General features: G+C 41.4%; 1 protein-coding gene across 3 annotated transcripts; it reads right to left on the bottom strand.

Annotated features, from left to right (window-relative positions):
• Positions 1-10,232: 10,232 nt before the first annotated feature.
• Positions 10,233-12,658, bottom strand: tmem70 (transmembrane protein 70). 3 transcript variants are annotated; one of them, XR_014614657.1, is made up of 4 exons: positions 12,373-12,633; positions 11,847-11,958; positions 10,455-11,725; positions 10,233-10,321 (listed from the first exon to the last, which is right to left on the bottom strand). XR_014614657.1 is itself a non-coding variant. In XM_084182680.1 (4 exons), exons 1-4 carry the CDS (start codon positions 12,553-12,555, stop codon positions 10,999-11,001), a joined length of 729 nt encoding a protein of 242 aa, XP_084038806.1. In that variant the 5' UTR covers positions 12,556-12,658; the 3' UTR covers positions 10,408-10,998. The 3 variants fall into 3 exon arrangements, 2 of the variants coding, with proteins under 2 accessions (XP_084038806.1, XP_084038805.1); XM_084182680.1 differs by lacking the exon at positions 10,233-10,321 and having other exon boundaries at positions 10,408-11,003; positions 11,297-11,725; positions 12,373-12,658; XM_084182679.1 differs by lacking the exon at positions 10,233-10,321 and having other exon boundaries at positions 10,408-11,725.
• Positions 12,659-18,292: the final 5,634 nt, after the last annotated feature.

Here is an 18,292-nt window from a genome sequence, read left to right on the forward strand (position 1 = left end):
AGGCCTATGACTTTCCAACTTGATTTATTCTTCTTTTGTTCTATTTTGTAGCAAATATGGCATCCAACATTGATTTATTGACACATGAATATAACATAGACAGTAGATTGGCACATGAAGAGAATACATAAGAATAAAGTGATTTGTTTGGTTTGATTTTAATTAAAAAATATGCAGTTGCCTCTTGTTGAGGAATTATTAGATTTTTCTTTAATGATTTGTGCATGGGTTGGTTGGTTGATGCATGTCAAATTTTGTTCTTAATAGTTTGGCGTCTTTCATTTGGCCAAGCAACACCACAGCTAGCCTACCAACACTGGACCTCATACTTACTTACTAACTTGCACGGTTGTGAAAGCAGTCCAATGCTCAAAACCTACTCTGCAATAACACCTTGTTATGTCTGTTGAATACATTCAGGTAGAGTAAATGGTTGGCTAAATGTTTAGATGAGTATTTGTCACAACATTAGAATGACGTTCCAGTTTACTTTGGATAAGACAGAGGAGAGAGTGTCATTGTCTTAAATATGTGAAAGTCTAATTACTGTATTCAATGTCATCAATATTTTATTTTTGTTGTGCCTAGTTAGTGAAGCATGCATATTTGGTTAAATTTTTTGAATAATAAATATGTTCTGTTTGCTCAGTTAAAATAGAATGAAATGTATTATATTTATAAAACTGTACATTTTGGTAAACTGTTGAAAGGTGTAGGAGATGCATTTTCACTGGTTATGGTAACATTTCCATTGCAACAATGCTGAGAGTATGAGGAGGATGTGAAGGATGCATCAGTTGGATTTGAGGGCAGTAACATTGCAATGTTTTACAGAGGTTTGGTCAGACAGACTGCCACAGAGAGTATGTGAGATTGGAAGAAGAAAGCATCAGAAGGGGAAATGGCTCCAGATATGTTTATTACTACTTTTCTGAATGTAAAGTATTAAAGAACATTTAGAGCACAGAGATACAGGGCAATTCCACCACTTTTCCACCTCATATTCATTATCTCCAGCACCATACCACCCACAGACGCCAATTCAACATCTATTCCACGTTGGTTCAACGTAATTTCATTGAAATGACGTGGGAAAAATGTTGATTCAACTAGTGTGTGCCCAGTGGGCAGTGTCTACATATGAAAACAGCACGTTTCTAAGATCCGTGGTTAAAAAGATGAGAAGGAAGTACCTAAACAATGTTTCTCTGTGACATCACAGGGTAGGATTAAAAGTAAGAACTTGTAATGAGTTTGTAGCCAGAGGGAGGGTATTTTCTTGCTCCCAACATCAACACAAATCTCATAGTGTTTGAAAATCACTGTTTTTAAAATGTCTTAACTTTTGATGTCATCAGGTAGAACTTTGTAACTTCATATTTTTTTCTACAAAACATAGAAATGTGCTGTTTTCACATATGTAGACACTGGTATTGTGCTTGAGATAATGAAAATAAGGTTGAAGTGGGTGGTGTTGCCCTTTAAAGAGCACAGGCAAAGTTCAAAGTTGAAAGAACCATGATGAATGATCAATCATGTATTTTTCTTGTCTAAACTGTATTTGCACACAGCTATGTATAAGGCTATTTTCTACTAATTTTACCTGATGCTCCATAAATTTTTTGCCCAAAATTATGAGCTGTTATTACTGTTTAAAGGCAAAGTAACAGTATTTTTATGTATGATTGTATTTTTCTAAAATGTTCTAAACTGTATTTTGGAAAACTAGCCTGGAAACTTTTGGAAAAAGTAACTTACAATTTGATAGATATTTTTAATTAGTCATTTTAATATCAATTCAATATTTATGAACTGCTGCCAGGCTTACAAAGAATATCACTGAATACAAAATAAACAACATTAAGCTATATTGGACAACTCGTTTTGATATTTATGATCTTCTGATCACAATGACTTTAATAGATTTTAGGGCAGCTGTATCTGTCCAATTTGATGTGTGATCTTGTGTGAGTGGGGGCCAGGTTTCTTCTGTCCTTTATCAGAAGTTGGATCAGTGAAGGTAAGGAGGCTATCTGAAAAGAGACACATCAGATTTGACCATAGAGCTACAGGTGTTAATACTCAAACGGCAATGATATTCAAATCAGTTGTTGACGTACGTTTTATAGTTCTCTCCGACACCCTGACATAACACTTTGAATTGTCTATTGTTTTCACTCAAGCATACGGATGTAATACTTCAAATGATTAAACTTCTTATTAACGTTGGTGGTGAGAGGAACGGGGGAAATCCCCTTCGCTTAAATTGATCTGCCATAGCAGCAGGCATACTATTTTATTAGGAGCAGTCTAACCTCCCAGAGTGTGAAAAATTGGCCCTTGTCTGAGGGATTTTGGCAGTTATCCTGAGACTAAAATAGTGTACAACAGCTGCTGCTGGTAGAGTGTCACATTTGAAAGCACTAGAAGAGGTTGTGGATCTCTTTCTGTATGTACTCTGCTCACATCGCAGTGTGTATGAGCGAATGGAAGGAACGTCACTGACAAACTGTTTTTGTTCCATTCTCTTTGTGTTTCCAAACAACCTCTGTAATTGACAGTGGTTCAGAGGAAATGGCCCCAAATAATGAATGTATTGCAGCCATGGCAACTCATAATGTTCCTCTAGGGGAGAGAGCCTACCAAGAGTCCATAAGCTTTTTTTCATTCAAGTCCCCATTATGTCTCCAATTTTCTCAACAGTTATTACGCCATTACTCCAAGCATAAGCCTGGACTGGTAGAGCATACTGATATCACAACAGGAGTAATATTAAAAATACATTTGTCCATACACTAACCATAAGGAAAATGTTAGAATGTGAAATTACACATGGAAACTGGAAAAAACAAGTAGGATTCTAGCAGATTCTGGCATTGCATCAATTAACTTATGCCAGAAACAGAATTGCATATTGCATTTACACTTTGTTGGAAGGAGACCTGTTTCAGACAATAAATCCTATGCAGGTGTTATATTCTTCCCAGATGCACTCCTAACCAACAATATCTTAATGAATCTACTCTATAGTACTGCTCTCATCAGATCTTTGGTCTCGACTGAGGTCTCGTAACGTATAGTCGTAAACGTATAGTCTGTGTGCAATTTCAGATATATTTTAGTGGGAATAGCCAAGGTTAAACAGCGTTGGTTACAGGCGTATTGCTGGCATGTGAATGTGAGACAGTGTCAAATCCCAAACATCTCCAACTATACACACACTCTCATATTTCAAGTTAATATATACATATTAAAAGGAAATAAGTGAATATCAACACACACATTTCACATGTATTCATTAGTTGGTGTTCCATGCTCGGAAAAAGTTGCATCTACTCCGCCCTGGTCAAAAGGGCAGCCGTTACACCTGTAATACATGTAGGAGCTGCTCAGCAGATTCCCCCCCATTAGAGCTAAATTGATAGGCCACGGGGGTCAACGCTCTGAGGTCGTCCCGTCCGCCCGGTGGCAGCTGCTCTTCCCCATCAGCAGCGCAACATTGCACCCACCCAACGACTGCCTGCGGGCTGCTTGCTGCCACTTCAAACCCAGCTAGACTGTCAAGTTTCTCACAGCCAAGGCCCACTTATATATAGACCACCTTGTTGGATTGCCCCAACCAAGTACGTCATTCAGTTACATATGGTTTCACCTGCCAGGCCAGGGCTCTAGCCCTGCAATTAAATAAACACTGAATATCATTATCATTGTTACTAACAAGAGGAAGGAGCTGCAGCTACTGCTTAATTCAAATCATGTCATAACACAAGAGCACAGATATGTTAGCCCTTAAATCAGATCTCAAAATCATTGTTGAATTAAATCAATGATCCATTTGTGGCAAGGTTCCCTAGCAATCACACACAACATACCAAATATTGCAGTAACATATAAACAGCCAATTTAACTGATCATTACAATTATATCAAAAAGGTCCAAAACAGTAGTGTGTCCTGGAGTTTTTTATATATCTGAGTATTGCTCCATCCTTTCATGTTTGGTTAGAGCAGTGCAAACAGAAATCAGATCTGTATCAGGTCAGTTCCTCAATGAATGACAATACTCAGCAGCTGAAAATGTGCATCCCCGTGAGTTACAGCGGAGGACCAAAATGGTCAGCTGGTGGGCTTGGGTGGGGAGTCAAGGAGTAGGTAGTGTCTCTGGGCTTTCCTTTCTGGCTGATCCTCACAGGCTGAAAATACAGTGCCTTCAGAAAGTATTCACACCCCTTGACTTTTTACATGTTTTGTTGTGTAACAGCCTGAATTTAAAATGGATTAAATGTAGATTTTGTGTCACTGGCCTACAGACAATACTCCATAATGTCCAAGTGGAATTGTGTTATTAGAATTTTTTACAAATTCATTACAAATGAAAAGCTGAAATGTCTTGAGTCAATAAGTATTCAACCCCTTTGTTCAGGAGTAAAAATGTGCTTAACAAGTCACATAATAAGTTGCATTGACTCACTCTGTGTGCAATAATAGTGTTTAACATTGTTTTATGGCTACCTCATCTCTATACCCCACACATACAATTATCTGTAAGGTCCCTCAGTCGAGCAGATTCAACCAATAAGACCAAGGAGGTTTTCCAATGCCTCACAAAGGGCACCTATTGGTAGATGGGTAAAAAAAATATTCATTTAAGCATGGTGAAGTTATTAATTACACTTTGGATGGTGTATCAACACACCCAGCACTACAAAGATACAGGTGTCCTTCCTAACTCAATTTTCGGAGAGGAAGGAAACTGCTCAGGGATTTCAACATGAGGCCAATGGTGACTTTCAAACAGTTACAGAGTTTAATGGCTGGGATAGAAGAAAACTGAAGATAGATCAACAACATTGTAGTTACTCCATAATACTAACCTAATTGACAGGGTGAAAAGAAGGACGCCTGGACAGAATACAAATATTCCAAAACATCCTGTTTGCAACAAGGCACTAAAGTAATACTGCAAAAAATGTGGCAAAGCAATTCACTTTTATAAAGTGTTATTGTCAGGGTGTAAAATGTGCAGCGGTAGGACGGAGTCAGGCGCAGGACACAGAACTGAGTACACAACGTACTTTACTCTGAAAAACAAACACTAATTTCTACCCAGGGAAAACATACCAGCTCACAAAAGCGTATGACACAACACAACGAACAAACACACACAAAACCATGTGGGAACCAGAGGGTTAAATAGGGAAATAATCATCATACAATGGGAACCAGGTGTGTACAAACAAGACAAAACCAATGGAAAACAGAAACGCAGATCGGTGGCAGCTAGAAAGCCGGTGACGACGACTGCCGATAGCCGCCCGCACAAGGAGAGGCACCAACTTCGGCGGAAGTCATGACAGTTATGTTTGGGGCAAATCTAATACAACACATAACTGAACACCACTCTCCATATTTTCAAGCATAGTGGTGGCTGCATTATGTTATGGGTATGCTTGTAATCCTTAAGGACTGGGGAGTCTTTCAGGATAAAAAAGAAACGGAATGGAGCAAAGCACAGGCAAAATCCTAGAGGAAAACCTGGTTCAGTCTGCTTTCCACCAGACACTGGGAGATGAATTCACCTTTCAGCATGACAATAACCTAAATCACAAGGCCAACTATACACTGGAGTTGCTTACCAAGACAACATTGAATGTTCCTGAGTGGCTTAGTTACAGTTTTGACTTAAATCGGCTTGAAAATCTATAGCAAGACTTGAAAATGTCTGTTCAGCAATGATCAACAACCAACTTGACAGAGCTTGAAGAATTTTTAAAAGAATCATGTGCAAATATTGTACAATCCAGGTGTGCAAAGCCTAGAGACTTACCCAGAAAGACTCACAGCTATAATCGCTGCCAAAGGTGATTCTAACATGTATTGACTCAGGGTCGTGAATACTTATGTAAATTAGATATTTCTGTATTTCATTTTCAATACATTTGCTAAAATTTCTAAAAACATGTTTTCACTTTGTCATTATGGGGTATTGTGTGTAGATGGGTGAAAAAAAGAACAAAAAGTAAATGGGTATGAATACTTTCTGAAGGCACTGTATGGCCACGATTTGTCCTAACAGTAAAAGGCCATTTTTGAATGAAACAAGATTACATTTCCTGAATGACTAATTCCATAGCTAAATAGTCCTATAAGATATTTTGTTGTTTGTTTCATGACTATGGGATACCACACTGGCTTGTTTCTCTTTTCACTCCTTTCACTGGACTTACAGTGCACCCTAGTGGATTTAGTCATCACAAATATTATTGACTCAATATCCTGACACAAGTATATGACGTTTGTTGGCATGTTAGGTTGGATTTGCAAAATTAGAAACTTTGAAAGCTTGAGTTACTTTGTCTTAGTTGTCTCTGATCAGGAATAGCATACATTGTAATGAAGTAGTATTTTAAAAGCTTTGCTGGACGCAAAAGTTTTTCACAGTTTGGGTGTCGTCTAAATTCCACAGTTCGAAGAAAACCTCATAATTCACCTGTAATGAGACAAGATAATGGGACAACATATTAATAACTCACATTCTTATTAATAACATGTCTCAAAACCCTTCACAGGGAGGTGTACCGTGGGAGGGTAACTAACCATGGAGGCAAAGCTATTTGTGTCTGAGAAAATATGTACAGTCAGGTCAAAAAATATTGGCACCCTTGACAAAGATGAGCAAAAAAGACTATAAAATAAATAATACAAATAATGAGCTATATTGTATGCACATTTTTATTTAATTATTATATTCTTTTATTATTTTATGGGGTTATGTTCTGCATATGCATCTTTGTTTTGAGGCAAAACCCAACACTGGTGTGCATGGCCAAAGAGCTCTATTTTCATGTCATCCAACAAATGTAAACACCTGTAGTTTGCTAAATGGCCTTGGCACTTGGATTGGAACCAGTGCTATCATCAGATTACATGAAAATAGAGCTCTTTGGCCACACACAACAGTGGTGGGTTTTGCATCGAAAGAAAGATGCATACTCAGAAAAGAACCCCATACCTACTGTAAAATATGGTGATGGATCTTTAAGTCATACCACAGATTCTCAATTGGATTGAGGTCTGGGCTTTGACTAGGCCATTCCAAGACAGTTAAACCACTTGAGTGTTGCTTTAGCAGTATGCTTAGGGTCATTGTCCTGCTGGAAGGTGAACCTCTGTCCCTGACTCAAATCGCTGGAAGACTGAAACAGGTTTCCCTCAAGAATTTCCCTGTATTTAGCGCCATCCATCATTCCTTCAATTTGACCCGTTTCCCAGTCCCTGCCGATGAAAAACATCCCCACAGCATGATGCTGCCACCACCATGCTTCACTGTGGGGATGGTGTTCTCAGGGTGATGAGAGGTGTTGGGTTTGCGCCAGACATAGTGTTTTCCTTGATGGCCAAAAATATACATTTTAGTGTCATCTGACCAGAGTACCTTCTTCCATATGTTTGGGGAGTCTCCCACATGCCTTTTGGCAAACACCAAACATGTTTGCTTATTTTTTTCTTTAAGCAATGGCTTTTTTCTGGCCACTCTTCCGTAAAGCCCTGCTCTGTGGAGTGTACGGCTTAAAGTAGTCCTATGGACAGATACTCCAATCTCTGCTGTGGAGCTTTGCAGCTCCTTCAGGGTTATCTTTGGTCTCTTTGTTGCCTCTCTGATTAATGCACCCCGTTGCCTGGTTCGTGAGTTTTGGTGGGTGGCCCTCTTTTGGCAGGTTTGTTGTGGTGCCATATTCTTTCCATTTTTTAATAATGGATTTAATGATGCTCCGTGGGATGTTCAAAGTTTCAGATATTTTTTTATAACCCAACCCTGATCTGTACTTCTCCACAACTTTGTCCCTGACCTGTTTGGAGAGGTCATTGGTCTTCCTGGTGACGCTTTTCTTGGTGGTGCCCCTTGCTAAGTGGTGTTGCAGACTCTGGGGCCTTTAAGAACACGTGTATATACAGGTGCAGCTCAATACATTAGAATATTGTGGAAAAGTTAAGTAATTTCAATAATTCAATTGACAAAATGAAACTCATATATATCGTGGATTAATTACACAAAAAGTGAAATAGTTCAAGCCTGTATTTGTTTAATCTTGATGATTACGGCTTACAGCTCATGAAAACACAAAATTTAGTATCTCAGAAAATTAGAATATTGTGAAAAGGTTCAATATTGTAGACTCAAGGTGTCACACTCTAATCAGCTAACTAACTCAAAACACCTGCAAAGGTTTCCTGAGCCTTTAAATGGTCTCTCAGTCCAGTTCAGTATGCTTCACAATCATGGGGAAGACTGCTGACTTGACAGTTGTGCAGAAGACAGTCATCAACACCCTCCACAAGGAGGGAAAGCCTCAAAAGATCATTGCTAAAGAAGCTGGCTGTTCACAGAGTGCTGTATCCAAGCATATTCATGGTAAGTCGAGTGGAAGGAAGAAGTGTGGTAGGAAAAGGTGCACAAGCAACAGGGATAACCGGAGCCTTGAGAGGATTGTCAAGCAAAGGCCATTCAAAAATGTGGGGGAGCTTCACAAGGAGTGGACCGAGGCAGGAGTCAGTGCATCAAGAGCCACCACGCACAGACGTATCCAGGAAATGGGCTACAACTGTCGCATTCCTCGTGTCAAGCCACTCCTGAACCAGAGACAACGTCAGAAGCGTCTTACCTGGGCTAAGGAGAAAAATAACTGGTCTGTTGCTCAGTTGTCCAAAGTCCTCTTTTCAGATTAATGTAAATTTTGCATTTAATTTGGCAATCAAGGTCCCAGAGTCTGGAGAAAGAGTGGAGAGGCACATAATCCAAGTTGCTTGAAGTCCAGTGTGAAGTTTCCACAGTCAGTGATGATTTGGGGAGCCATGTCATCACTGGTGTTGGTCCACTGTGTTTCATCAAGTCCAAAATCAACTCAGCCGTCTACCAGGAAATGTTAGGGCACTTCATGCTTCCTTCTGCTGACAAGCTTTATGGAGATGCTGATTTCATTTTCCAGCAGGACTTGGCACCTGCCCACACTGCCAAAGGTAGCAATACCTGGTTCAATGACCATGGGATTACTGTGCTTGATTGGCCAGCAAACTCGCCTGATCTGAACCCCATAGAGAATTTATGGGGTATTGTCAAGAGGAAGATGAGACACGAGACCCAACAATGCAGACGAGCTGAAGGCCGCTATCGAAGCAACCTGGGCTTCCATAACACCTCAGCAGTGCCACAGGCTGATCGACTCCATGCCACGCCGCATAGATGCAGTGATTCATGCAAAAGGTGCCCCAACCAAGTACTGACTGCATGTACAAGAACATACTTTTCAGAAGGCTGACATGTCTGTATTAAAGTTCCTTTTTTCACTGGTCTTATGTCATATTCAAATTTTTCTAATTTTCTGAGATACTGAATTTGGGGTTTTCATGAGCTGTAAGCCATAATCATCAAGATTAAAACAAATACAGGCTTGAACTATTTCACTTTTTGTGTAATTAATCCACGATATGAGTTTCACTTTGTCAACTGAATTATTGAAATTACTTAACTTTTCCACAATATTCAAATTTATTGAGCTGCACCTGTATACTGAGATCATGTGACACTTAGAATGCACACTGGTGGACTTTATTTAACTAATTATGTGACTTCTGAAGGTAATTGGTTGCACCAGATCTTATTTAGGGGCTTCATAGCAAAGGGGGTGAATACATATGCACGCACCAGTTTTATGTTATTTATTTTTTAGAATTTTTTGAAACAAGTTATTTTTATCATCCCACCACCAATTTGGACTATTTTGTGTATGTCCATTACATGAAATGCAAATAAAAATCCATTTAAATTACAGGTTGTAAGGCAACAAAATAGGAAAAATGCCAAGGGGGACGAATACTTTCGCAAGCCTCTGTAGCTCAGTATTTGTCATATTTATTTTATACAGTCTTTTTTTTTATCAAGGGTGCCAATCATTTTGGACCCGACTGTATATTTTTACAATACACAGAATGTGGTTTTCCACAGTAAGAACTGTACTCACTTTTGGGAACCCATCATAGGCCCTGAGATAAAAGGGAATGGTACCATGTAGGGATTCTGCAAAGAGGTATAGATCTACAGTATCTGTTACTCACACGCAATCACCAGAAGTTAAACAGTATACCATTTCTAAAAGCTGGAATAAATGATCAATATAAATCTTAGTATTTCTGATACATACCTCCTTTGAGAATGTTACATATTTTCAGATCCCGGCAAAAGTAATCAGTCTTGGAAAATTCTAGGTACTTCCAATTGTTATACCGGACACATACCTTGAAACCAATGTGGCTCAACTGAAACACTGAAAGTTAAAATAAAGGATATTGTGTGTTAGCTATGGGTAAGGTCCAAGGCTGATTGAACTGTCAAGAATGCAACAAGACTAGAGAGTGTTTACAATGTGTATTGAAAATTAAATCAACTTAAATTCTCACTTGAAATCACTGAGTAGGTAACTACATTCCATTGCTGCAGGGTGACATTGTCATAGAAAAATCATACATTGCCCCTGGTAAAAGAGCGTCAGATTAAATACAGCAAACACAATTTCCAGACACCTAGTAGTTCTGGTATTTCCTATCTAGTAACAGCAATATACTACCTTTATCTAAAACGTTCTGATAAAATTCAGTATAAAAAGTTTTACATTCTTCTCTATTTGGTCACACTAGATAAGTAAATAGAAAGGGCTGTCCTACCATGCCAAGTATACCAGGCTTCGATACTTTCTGAAGAGCAAAGTAATCTTCTCTGTCCACAAGCAGCCAAAACACTTAAAACAATACCCAGGATTTGAAACATCATGGTAATTATGTAAAATGTAAATTTATTGCAACTGAAATTGATAGATACTCAGCAATGGTTTGACTGACTGCCGGTCTCCTGTTTTCATGCAATATACAAACTGCTCGACAGTGCCCAAACTTCCTCAAACAATGAGTAGGATCTTGTCATTTTTCCAACAGAATACTGGCAGTGTTACTCTGCAGCAGAAGAAAGGGACATTACCACTCAAACCACAGTCATGTCAGAGGTGAAATGTACTTTTCCATAAGCTTTGTTCAAAACCTTTTTTTCTCCATAATACTCCTCTACATCTGTACATTACCTTTTCCTAGTCACCAACATTTCAATGGTCTTCTCTTTAATATGCTATTGTGACTACACTTTAAGTTAGTCGTACATATACACACACACACACGCACAACCATTCCATACAGCAGTTGACTGCCATTGGCATTATCTGTACAAATCAATTAACTTTTATTTGGATTACCATCCAAGTCTTCCGTATCAAATGAAAAGGGCTGGTCGTAACCCATGAGGTGGTTATAGTCATGAGGAAGTGGGAACAGCATCGGGTTCACAAGCATCGACTTCTTGTCGGCATAGAATGTGGTGAACATTTTGCTGACACCCGGTATCTTGACCTCACTCTGACGGAACACAGTCTTTTTCTCCATCAGGAGGACATTGTAAGTGACAGCTGTGTACGTGTCAGTGTCCTGGTTGTGGTACAGGCGGACCACGTAGCCTTTGGTGATGATGTGGAGGAGGATGGGAGTCAGGAATGTAAAGAAACCGATGACACCGCAGAAGGCACCTTTCAGCACCAGACCATGAACGCTGATGCCCGTCTTCAGAAGTATGTATGGCATCACGCACAGGCTGGCCCCGCTACTGGTGTAGGAGAACATCTTCACCCCTGCAACAAACAGACAGAAAATACAGTATTATTAAAAGGTGCAATTTATGTTTAGTTATGCAATTATATCAACGATGTTGATGATGGTGGTGATAATGAGATGAGGGTAATAACGTAATACCTCGAACAGCGTTGCCGAGGTTCCCTGAATAGATCAGCTTCCCCTCTTCAGAGTGGCAGGTGGAGGATGTACAGAAGCTGCGGACCATCCGCTGTATAGAGGTTAACTGTACCTGGGCAGAGACGGACACAAATGGGAAACTATTTATTTCCATTCAATGTATGCTACAATTTATAACAAATAATGTATCCGTTTAAAATAACCTCCATTCATGAATTACTTTTTAGAATGAGATCTTGAAGAATTGGTTATAATATTGCATCATCCAATCATGCATGGGAGTTGTAGAGATTAATTGAATACCTAATGCATTTTTTTAAAGTTAACGCACTTGCCTGTACAACCAGGCTAATCTGCAGAGCAAGAAATCAGACATAATTTATAAATTGCAGCACTATCGAACGCAGAGCCAATAACTAGCTAGCTAGCTAACATGACATTATCGCTAATAGGACATCTATTCCTTGAATGGAAGTAGTGTTATCTAGCTGATAAATGTGTGAGAGGACAGTATAAAGCCAAATACCTCGTTAGACGCATTGTTGAGAAACGACCTTTCGACAGTGTGATACAATTGCTCTTGGGTCTTCAATGGCAGCCTTCTGGACGCGTAAGTAGCAGGCCTCCCAATTCGGAGGGCAGCAAGTTGGATACTAAACGTTTGCGAAATACCAGTACGTAATCCACGTGCAAAGTGAAGTTGAACCATTATAAAATCATAAAGTTAAGCCACCTTGGCTAGCTTCTTTGCTAACTGAAGCTAACATACACAACAGAAGACGACTAAACCCGCCCACTTTCTTATTCTGTCCGGGAGGCTATACGGACACGTGACCATAGAGGCCGCTAGTGACCTTCTTCGATGAGGTTTAACGGCAGTTGGCATTCAATAAATGTTGCATTACCGCCACCTACTAGACTGGAGTACAACTCCCTTAAACTTTGCTTGAAAAAATAAATAAATAAACAAATACATTTTTAGTCATTTAGCAGACGCTCTTATCCAGAGCGACTTACAGTTAGTGAGTCATTATTTTTTTAAATTATTTTTATACATATTTTTTTTACTGGCCCCCCGTGGGAATTGAACCCACAACCCTGCCGTTGCAAACGCCATGCTCAACCAACTGAGCTACATCCCTGCCGGCCATTCCCTCCCCTATCCTGGACGACACTGGGCCAATTGTGCGCCGCCCCATGGGTCTCCCGGTCACGGCCAGCTACGACAGAGCCTGGATTCAAACCAGGATCTCTAGTGGCACAGCTAGCACTGCAATACAGTGCCTTAGACCACTGCGCCACTCGGGGGACAAATACCCTACCATCTAACACTACACTCACAAAAAAATAAAAATAATAACAACACCACCCTACTCAACTATTTCAATCTATTTAGTCCTACCTCAGGCCAACAACCTGAAAGGATGGGACACCACCACTTAACACACCCTGTAACTCTTCTGATGTCAAGTCTCGCACACCCAAATACCTCTCTGCAGCTCCCACCACAACCTACATTTTCGGAGACTTATATTCCATCCCTGCAGTACAGTTGATAACCATTGCTATAAATGCTAAAAATCCAATCTTACTGAAACATATAACAACGTAATGTATTCGGCACAAAAGCTCGTACAGGATAACTTATACATCCTAACACGTCTTTGTCGGGCAAAGACTCAACATCAAAACTTGAAAGAACAGACAATGACTCTTTTGTTTCACCACTCGCGCCACCCTGTCTGCGTCGCACCAAACAACGAGCATCACAAACATCGGGAATCTTCCCCTTCAGTTGGTCAACTTTTACATTTACTGCTACCCCAGTTAATCACTCCTTTCAATGGTACCCTTTTCTTGAGCGCAAAACAATTCACATCTCTTGCCCCCATTCGTTTAACGCGGAGGGCCTGCTCCCTCTGATGAGCAGAAACACAAGCAATTATCACAAGACCACTTCTGGTTACCCTCACCGATTCCACAGCACCCAACTCTGTTTTCACCCACCCTGAAACCACAAATGGATCAGCCAAAAGACAAGGTTCCACTTTTTCCAAAAACTTCACTCCTACGGTCACAGACTCATCTTTATCCTGACCCTTGGTGCAATCCTTTGGCTCCAAGAACTTCACCACACCTACCACCTCCGATACTTCGCCCTCATTCACTTCCATTTCTCCTCCTGTCTTCAGCTCACTCTGCTTATACTTTCTACCATTCTTCTTTAACAAACCATCTCCCTTTTTTCCGCCATTTTTAACCGACTCAATCTCACCCTCTTCCTCCCTCTCTCTCTTAGACCTCCTAGGCCTCTCTTTTTCCCTCCATTCCTCCACCGTATTCCAAGTATACGTCTCCTTATGATAATATTGCACTTCTCCTGACATACATCTTGTTCTTGCCTTCTCAAGGGACACCATTTAACTAGCTGTCACAATCTCCGTACAATCAGCACGAACCCCTCGGGATGTAGCACTCAACAGTGCATCCCACAGAGCGCGACTTGATGTTCTTCTTTATCAATATCTACCGCAACGCTTTTCCATTTCAAATAAGCGCGCTCTTCCAACCACCATCCACCGTCACTCGTTGCGCTCTATCCGGACTATTTGCATTGTCCCCCCCCACCCCACCCCACCCCACCCCCTCTTTTACGCTGCTGCTACTCTCTGTTTATTATCAATTTTTTTATTTTTTTTAATACTTTATTTAACCAGGTAAGCCAGTTGAGAACAAGTTCTCATTTACAACTGCGACCTGGCCAAGATAAAGCAAAGCAGTGCGATAAAAACAACAACAACACAGAGTTACATATGGAATAAACAGAACGTACAGTCAATAACACAGTAGAAAATCTATATACAGTGTGTGCAAGTGTAGTAAGTTATGGAGGTAAGGCAATAAATAGACCATAGTGCAAAATAATTACAATTTAGTATTAACACTGGAGTGATAGATGTGCAGAAGATGATGTGCAAATAGAGATACTGGGGTGCAAATGAGCAAAATAAATAACAATGTAAATAACAATATGGGGATGAGGTAGTTGGGTGGGCTAATTACAGATGGGCTATGTACAGGTGCAGTGATCAGTAAGCTGCTCTGACAACTGATGCTTAAAGTTAGTGAGGGAGATAAGTGACTCCAGCTTCAGAGATTTTTGCAGTTCGTTCCAGTCATTTGCAGCAGAGAACTGGAAGGAATGGCGGCCAAAGGAGGTGTTGGCTTGGGGATGACCAGTGAGATATACCTGCTGGAACGCAAATACCTGCATACTACGGGTGGGTGTTGCTATGGTGACCAATCAGCTAAGATAAGGCAGGTATTTGCCTAGAAGTGATTTATAGATGACCTGGAGCCAGTGGGTTTGGCGACAAAAATTTAGTGAGGGCCAGCCAACGAGAGCGTACAGGTCACAATGGTGGGTAGTATATGGGGCTTTGGTGACAAAACGGATGGCACTGTGAAAGACTACATACAATTTGCTGAGTAGAGTGTTGGAAGCTATTTTGTAAATGACTTCGCCGATGTCAAGGATCGGTAGGATAGTCAGTTTTACAAGGGCATGTTTAGCAGCATGAGTGAAGGAGGCTTTGTTGCGAAATAGGAAGCCGACTCTAGATTTAACTTCGGATTGGAGCTGCTTAATGTGATTCTGAAGGAGAGTTTACGGTCTAGCCAGACACCTAGGTATTTGTAGTTGTCCACTACCCGCTGAGAGTAGTGATTCTAGTCGGGCGGGCGGGTGCAAGCAGCGTTCGATTGAAGAGCATGCCTTTAGTTTTACTAGCGTTTAAGAGCAGTTGGAGGCCACGGAAGGAGTGTTGTATGGCATTGAAGCTCGTTTGGAGGTTTGTTAACACAGTGTCCAATGAAGGGCCAGATGTATACAAAATGGTGTCGTCTGCGTAGAGAGTCACCAGCAGCAAGAGCGACATCATTGATATACACAGAGAATAGAGTCGGCCCGAGAATTGAACCCTGTGGCACCCCCATAGAGACTGCCAGAGGTCCAGACAACAGGCCCTCCGATTTGACACATTGAACTCTATCTGAGAAGTAGTTGGTGAACCAGGCGAGGCGGTCGTTTGAGAAACCCAGGCTATTTAGTCTGCCAATAAGAATGCGTTGATTGATAGAGTAAAAAGCCTTGGCCAGGTCGATGAAGACGGCTGCACAGTACTGTCTTTTATCGATCGCTGTTATTATATTGTTTAGGACCTTGAGCGTGGCTGAGGTGCACCCATGACCAGTTCGGAAACCAGATTGCATAGCGGAGAAGGTACGGTGGGATTCGAAATGGTCGGTGATCTGTTTGTTAACTTGGCTTTTAAAAACTTTCGAAAGGCAGGGCAGGATGGATATAGGTCTGTAACAGTTTGGATCTAGAGTGTCACCCCCTTTGAAGAGGGGGATGACCGCGGCAGCTTTCCAATCTCTGGGGATCTCAGACGATACGAAAGAGAGGTTGAACAGGCTAGTAATAGGGGTTGCGACAATTTCGGTGGCTAATTTTAGAAAGAAAGGGTCCATACTGTCTAGCCCAGCTGATTTGTAGGGGTCCAGATTTTGCAGCTCTTTCAGGACATCAGCTATCTGAATTTGGGTGAAGGAGAAGCGGGGGGGGGCATGGGCAAGTTGCAGCGGAGGGTGCAGAGCTGGTGGCCGGGGTGGGGTAGCCAGGTGGAAAGCATGGCCAGCCGTAGCAAAATGCTTATTGAAACTCGATTCTCGTGTTTCCTAGCCTCAGTGCAGTGGGTAGCTGGGAGGAGGTGCTCTTATTCTCCATGGACTTTACAGTGTCCCAAAACTTTTTGGAGTTAGTGCTACAGGATGCAAATTTCTGTTTGAAAAAGCTACCCTTTGCTTTCCTAACTGATTGTGTATATTGGTTCCTGACTTCCCTGAAAAGTTGCATATCGCGGGGCTGTTCGATGCTAATGCAGTACGCCACAGGATGTTTTTGTGCTGGTCAAGGGCAGTCAAGTCTGGGGTGAACCAGGGGCTATATCTGTTCTTAGTTCTGAATTTTTTTGAATGGGGCATGCTTATTTAAGATGGGGAGGAAAGCACTTTTGAAGAACATCCAGGCATCCTCTACTGACGGAATGAGGTCAATATCCATCCAGGATACCCGGGCCATGTCAATTAGAAAGGCCTGCTCGCTGAAGTGTTTTAGGGAGCGTTTGACAGTGATGAGGGGTGGTCGTTTGACCGCAGACCCATTACGGACACAGGCAATGAGACAGTGGAGGTGTATTTAGAGGGTCAATTAGTCAGGATGATATCTATGAGGGTGCCCATGTATACACATTTTTGGGTTGTACCTGGTAGGTTCCTTGATAATTTGTGTGAGATTGAGGGCATCTAGTTTAGATTGTAGGACGGCCGGGGTGTTAAGCATATCCCAGTTTAGGTCACCAAGCAGAACGAACTCTGAGGATAGATGGGGGGCAAGCAATTCACATATGGTGTCCAGGGCACAACTGGGGGCTGAGGGGGGTCTGTAGCAAGCGGCAACAGTGAGAGACTTATTTCTGGAAAGGTGGATTTTCAGAAGTAGAAGCTCAAACTGTTTGGGCACAGACCTGGATAGTATGATAGAGTCTGCAGGCTCTCTCTACAGTAGATTGCAACTCCGCCCCCTTTGGCAGTTCTATCTAGACGGAAAATGTTGTAGTTTGGGATGGACATTTCTGAATTTTTGGTGGCCTTCCTAAGCCAGGATTCAGACACTGCTAGAACATCAGGGTTGGCAGAATGTGTTAACGCAGTGAATAACTCAAACTTGGGAAGGAGGCTTCTGATGGTAACATGCAAGAAACCAAGGCTTTTACGGTTACAGAAGTCAACAAATGATAGCGCCTGGGGAGTAGGAGTGATACTAGGGGCTACAGGGCCTGGGTTAACCTCTACATCACCAGAGGAAAAGAGGAGGAATAGTTTAAGTATACGGCTAAAGGCTTTAAGAACTGGTCTTCCAGTGCGTTGGGTACAGAGAATAAAAGGGGCAGATTTCCGGGCGTTGTAGAATAGATTCAGGGCATTATGTACAGACAAGGATATGGAAGGATATGAGTACAGTGGAGGTACACCTAAGCATTGGGTAACGATGAAAGCAATAGCATCACTGGAGGTACCGATTGAGCCGGTCTCCACTTGTATGGGGGGTGGGGCAAAGGAGCTATCTGAGGCAGGTTGAGCGGGACTGGGGGCTCTACAGTGAAATAGTACAATAAGAACTAACCCAAACAGCAATAGGCAAGGCATATTGACATGGGAGAGAGGCATAACACAATCACAGGTGTTATTCGAGAGGGCTAAGACAACAACTGGTAATGGCGCCGAAAGTTTGGGCTGAGGCTAAACAGATAAACAGTATGGGGTACCGTGTAAAGGAACAGTCCAGCAGGCATCAGCTGTGTAGCTGAGTGATCATAGGGTCC

Source organism: Coregonus lavaretus (assembly GCF_964263955.1).
Source record: "Coregonus lavaretus genome assembly, chromosome: 19".
In the NCBI taxonomy this organism is placed as follows: domain Eukaryota; kingdom Metazoa; phylum Chordata; class Actinopteri; order Salmoniformes; family Salmonidae; genus Coregonus; species Coregonus lavaretus.

Bases quoted from the DNA above. Each gene is read 5' to 3' on its own strand.
- tmem70 (XM_084182679.1), bottom strand. From the start codon at position 12,555: ATGGTTCAACTTCACTTTGCACGTGGATTACGTACTGGTATTTCGCAA. The intron at 11,959-12,372 runs GTATTTGGCTTT...GTCTCTGCCCAG, and splicing joins TCAACAATGCGTCTAACGAG to GTACAGTTAACCTCTATACA. The intron at 11,726-11,846 runs GTATTACGTTAT...TGTTTGTTGCAG, and splicing joins CCTCGGCAACGCTGTTCGAG to GGGTGAAGATGTTCTCCTAC.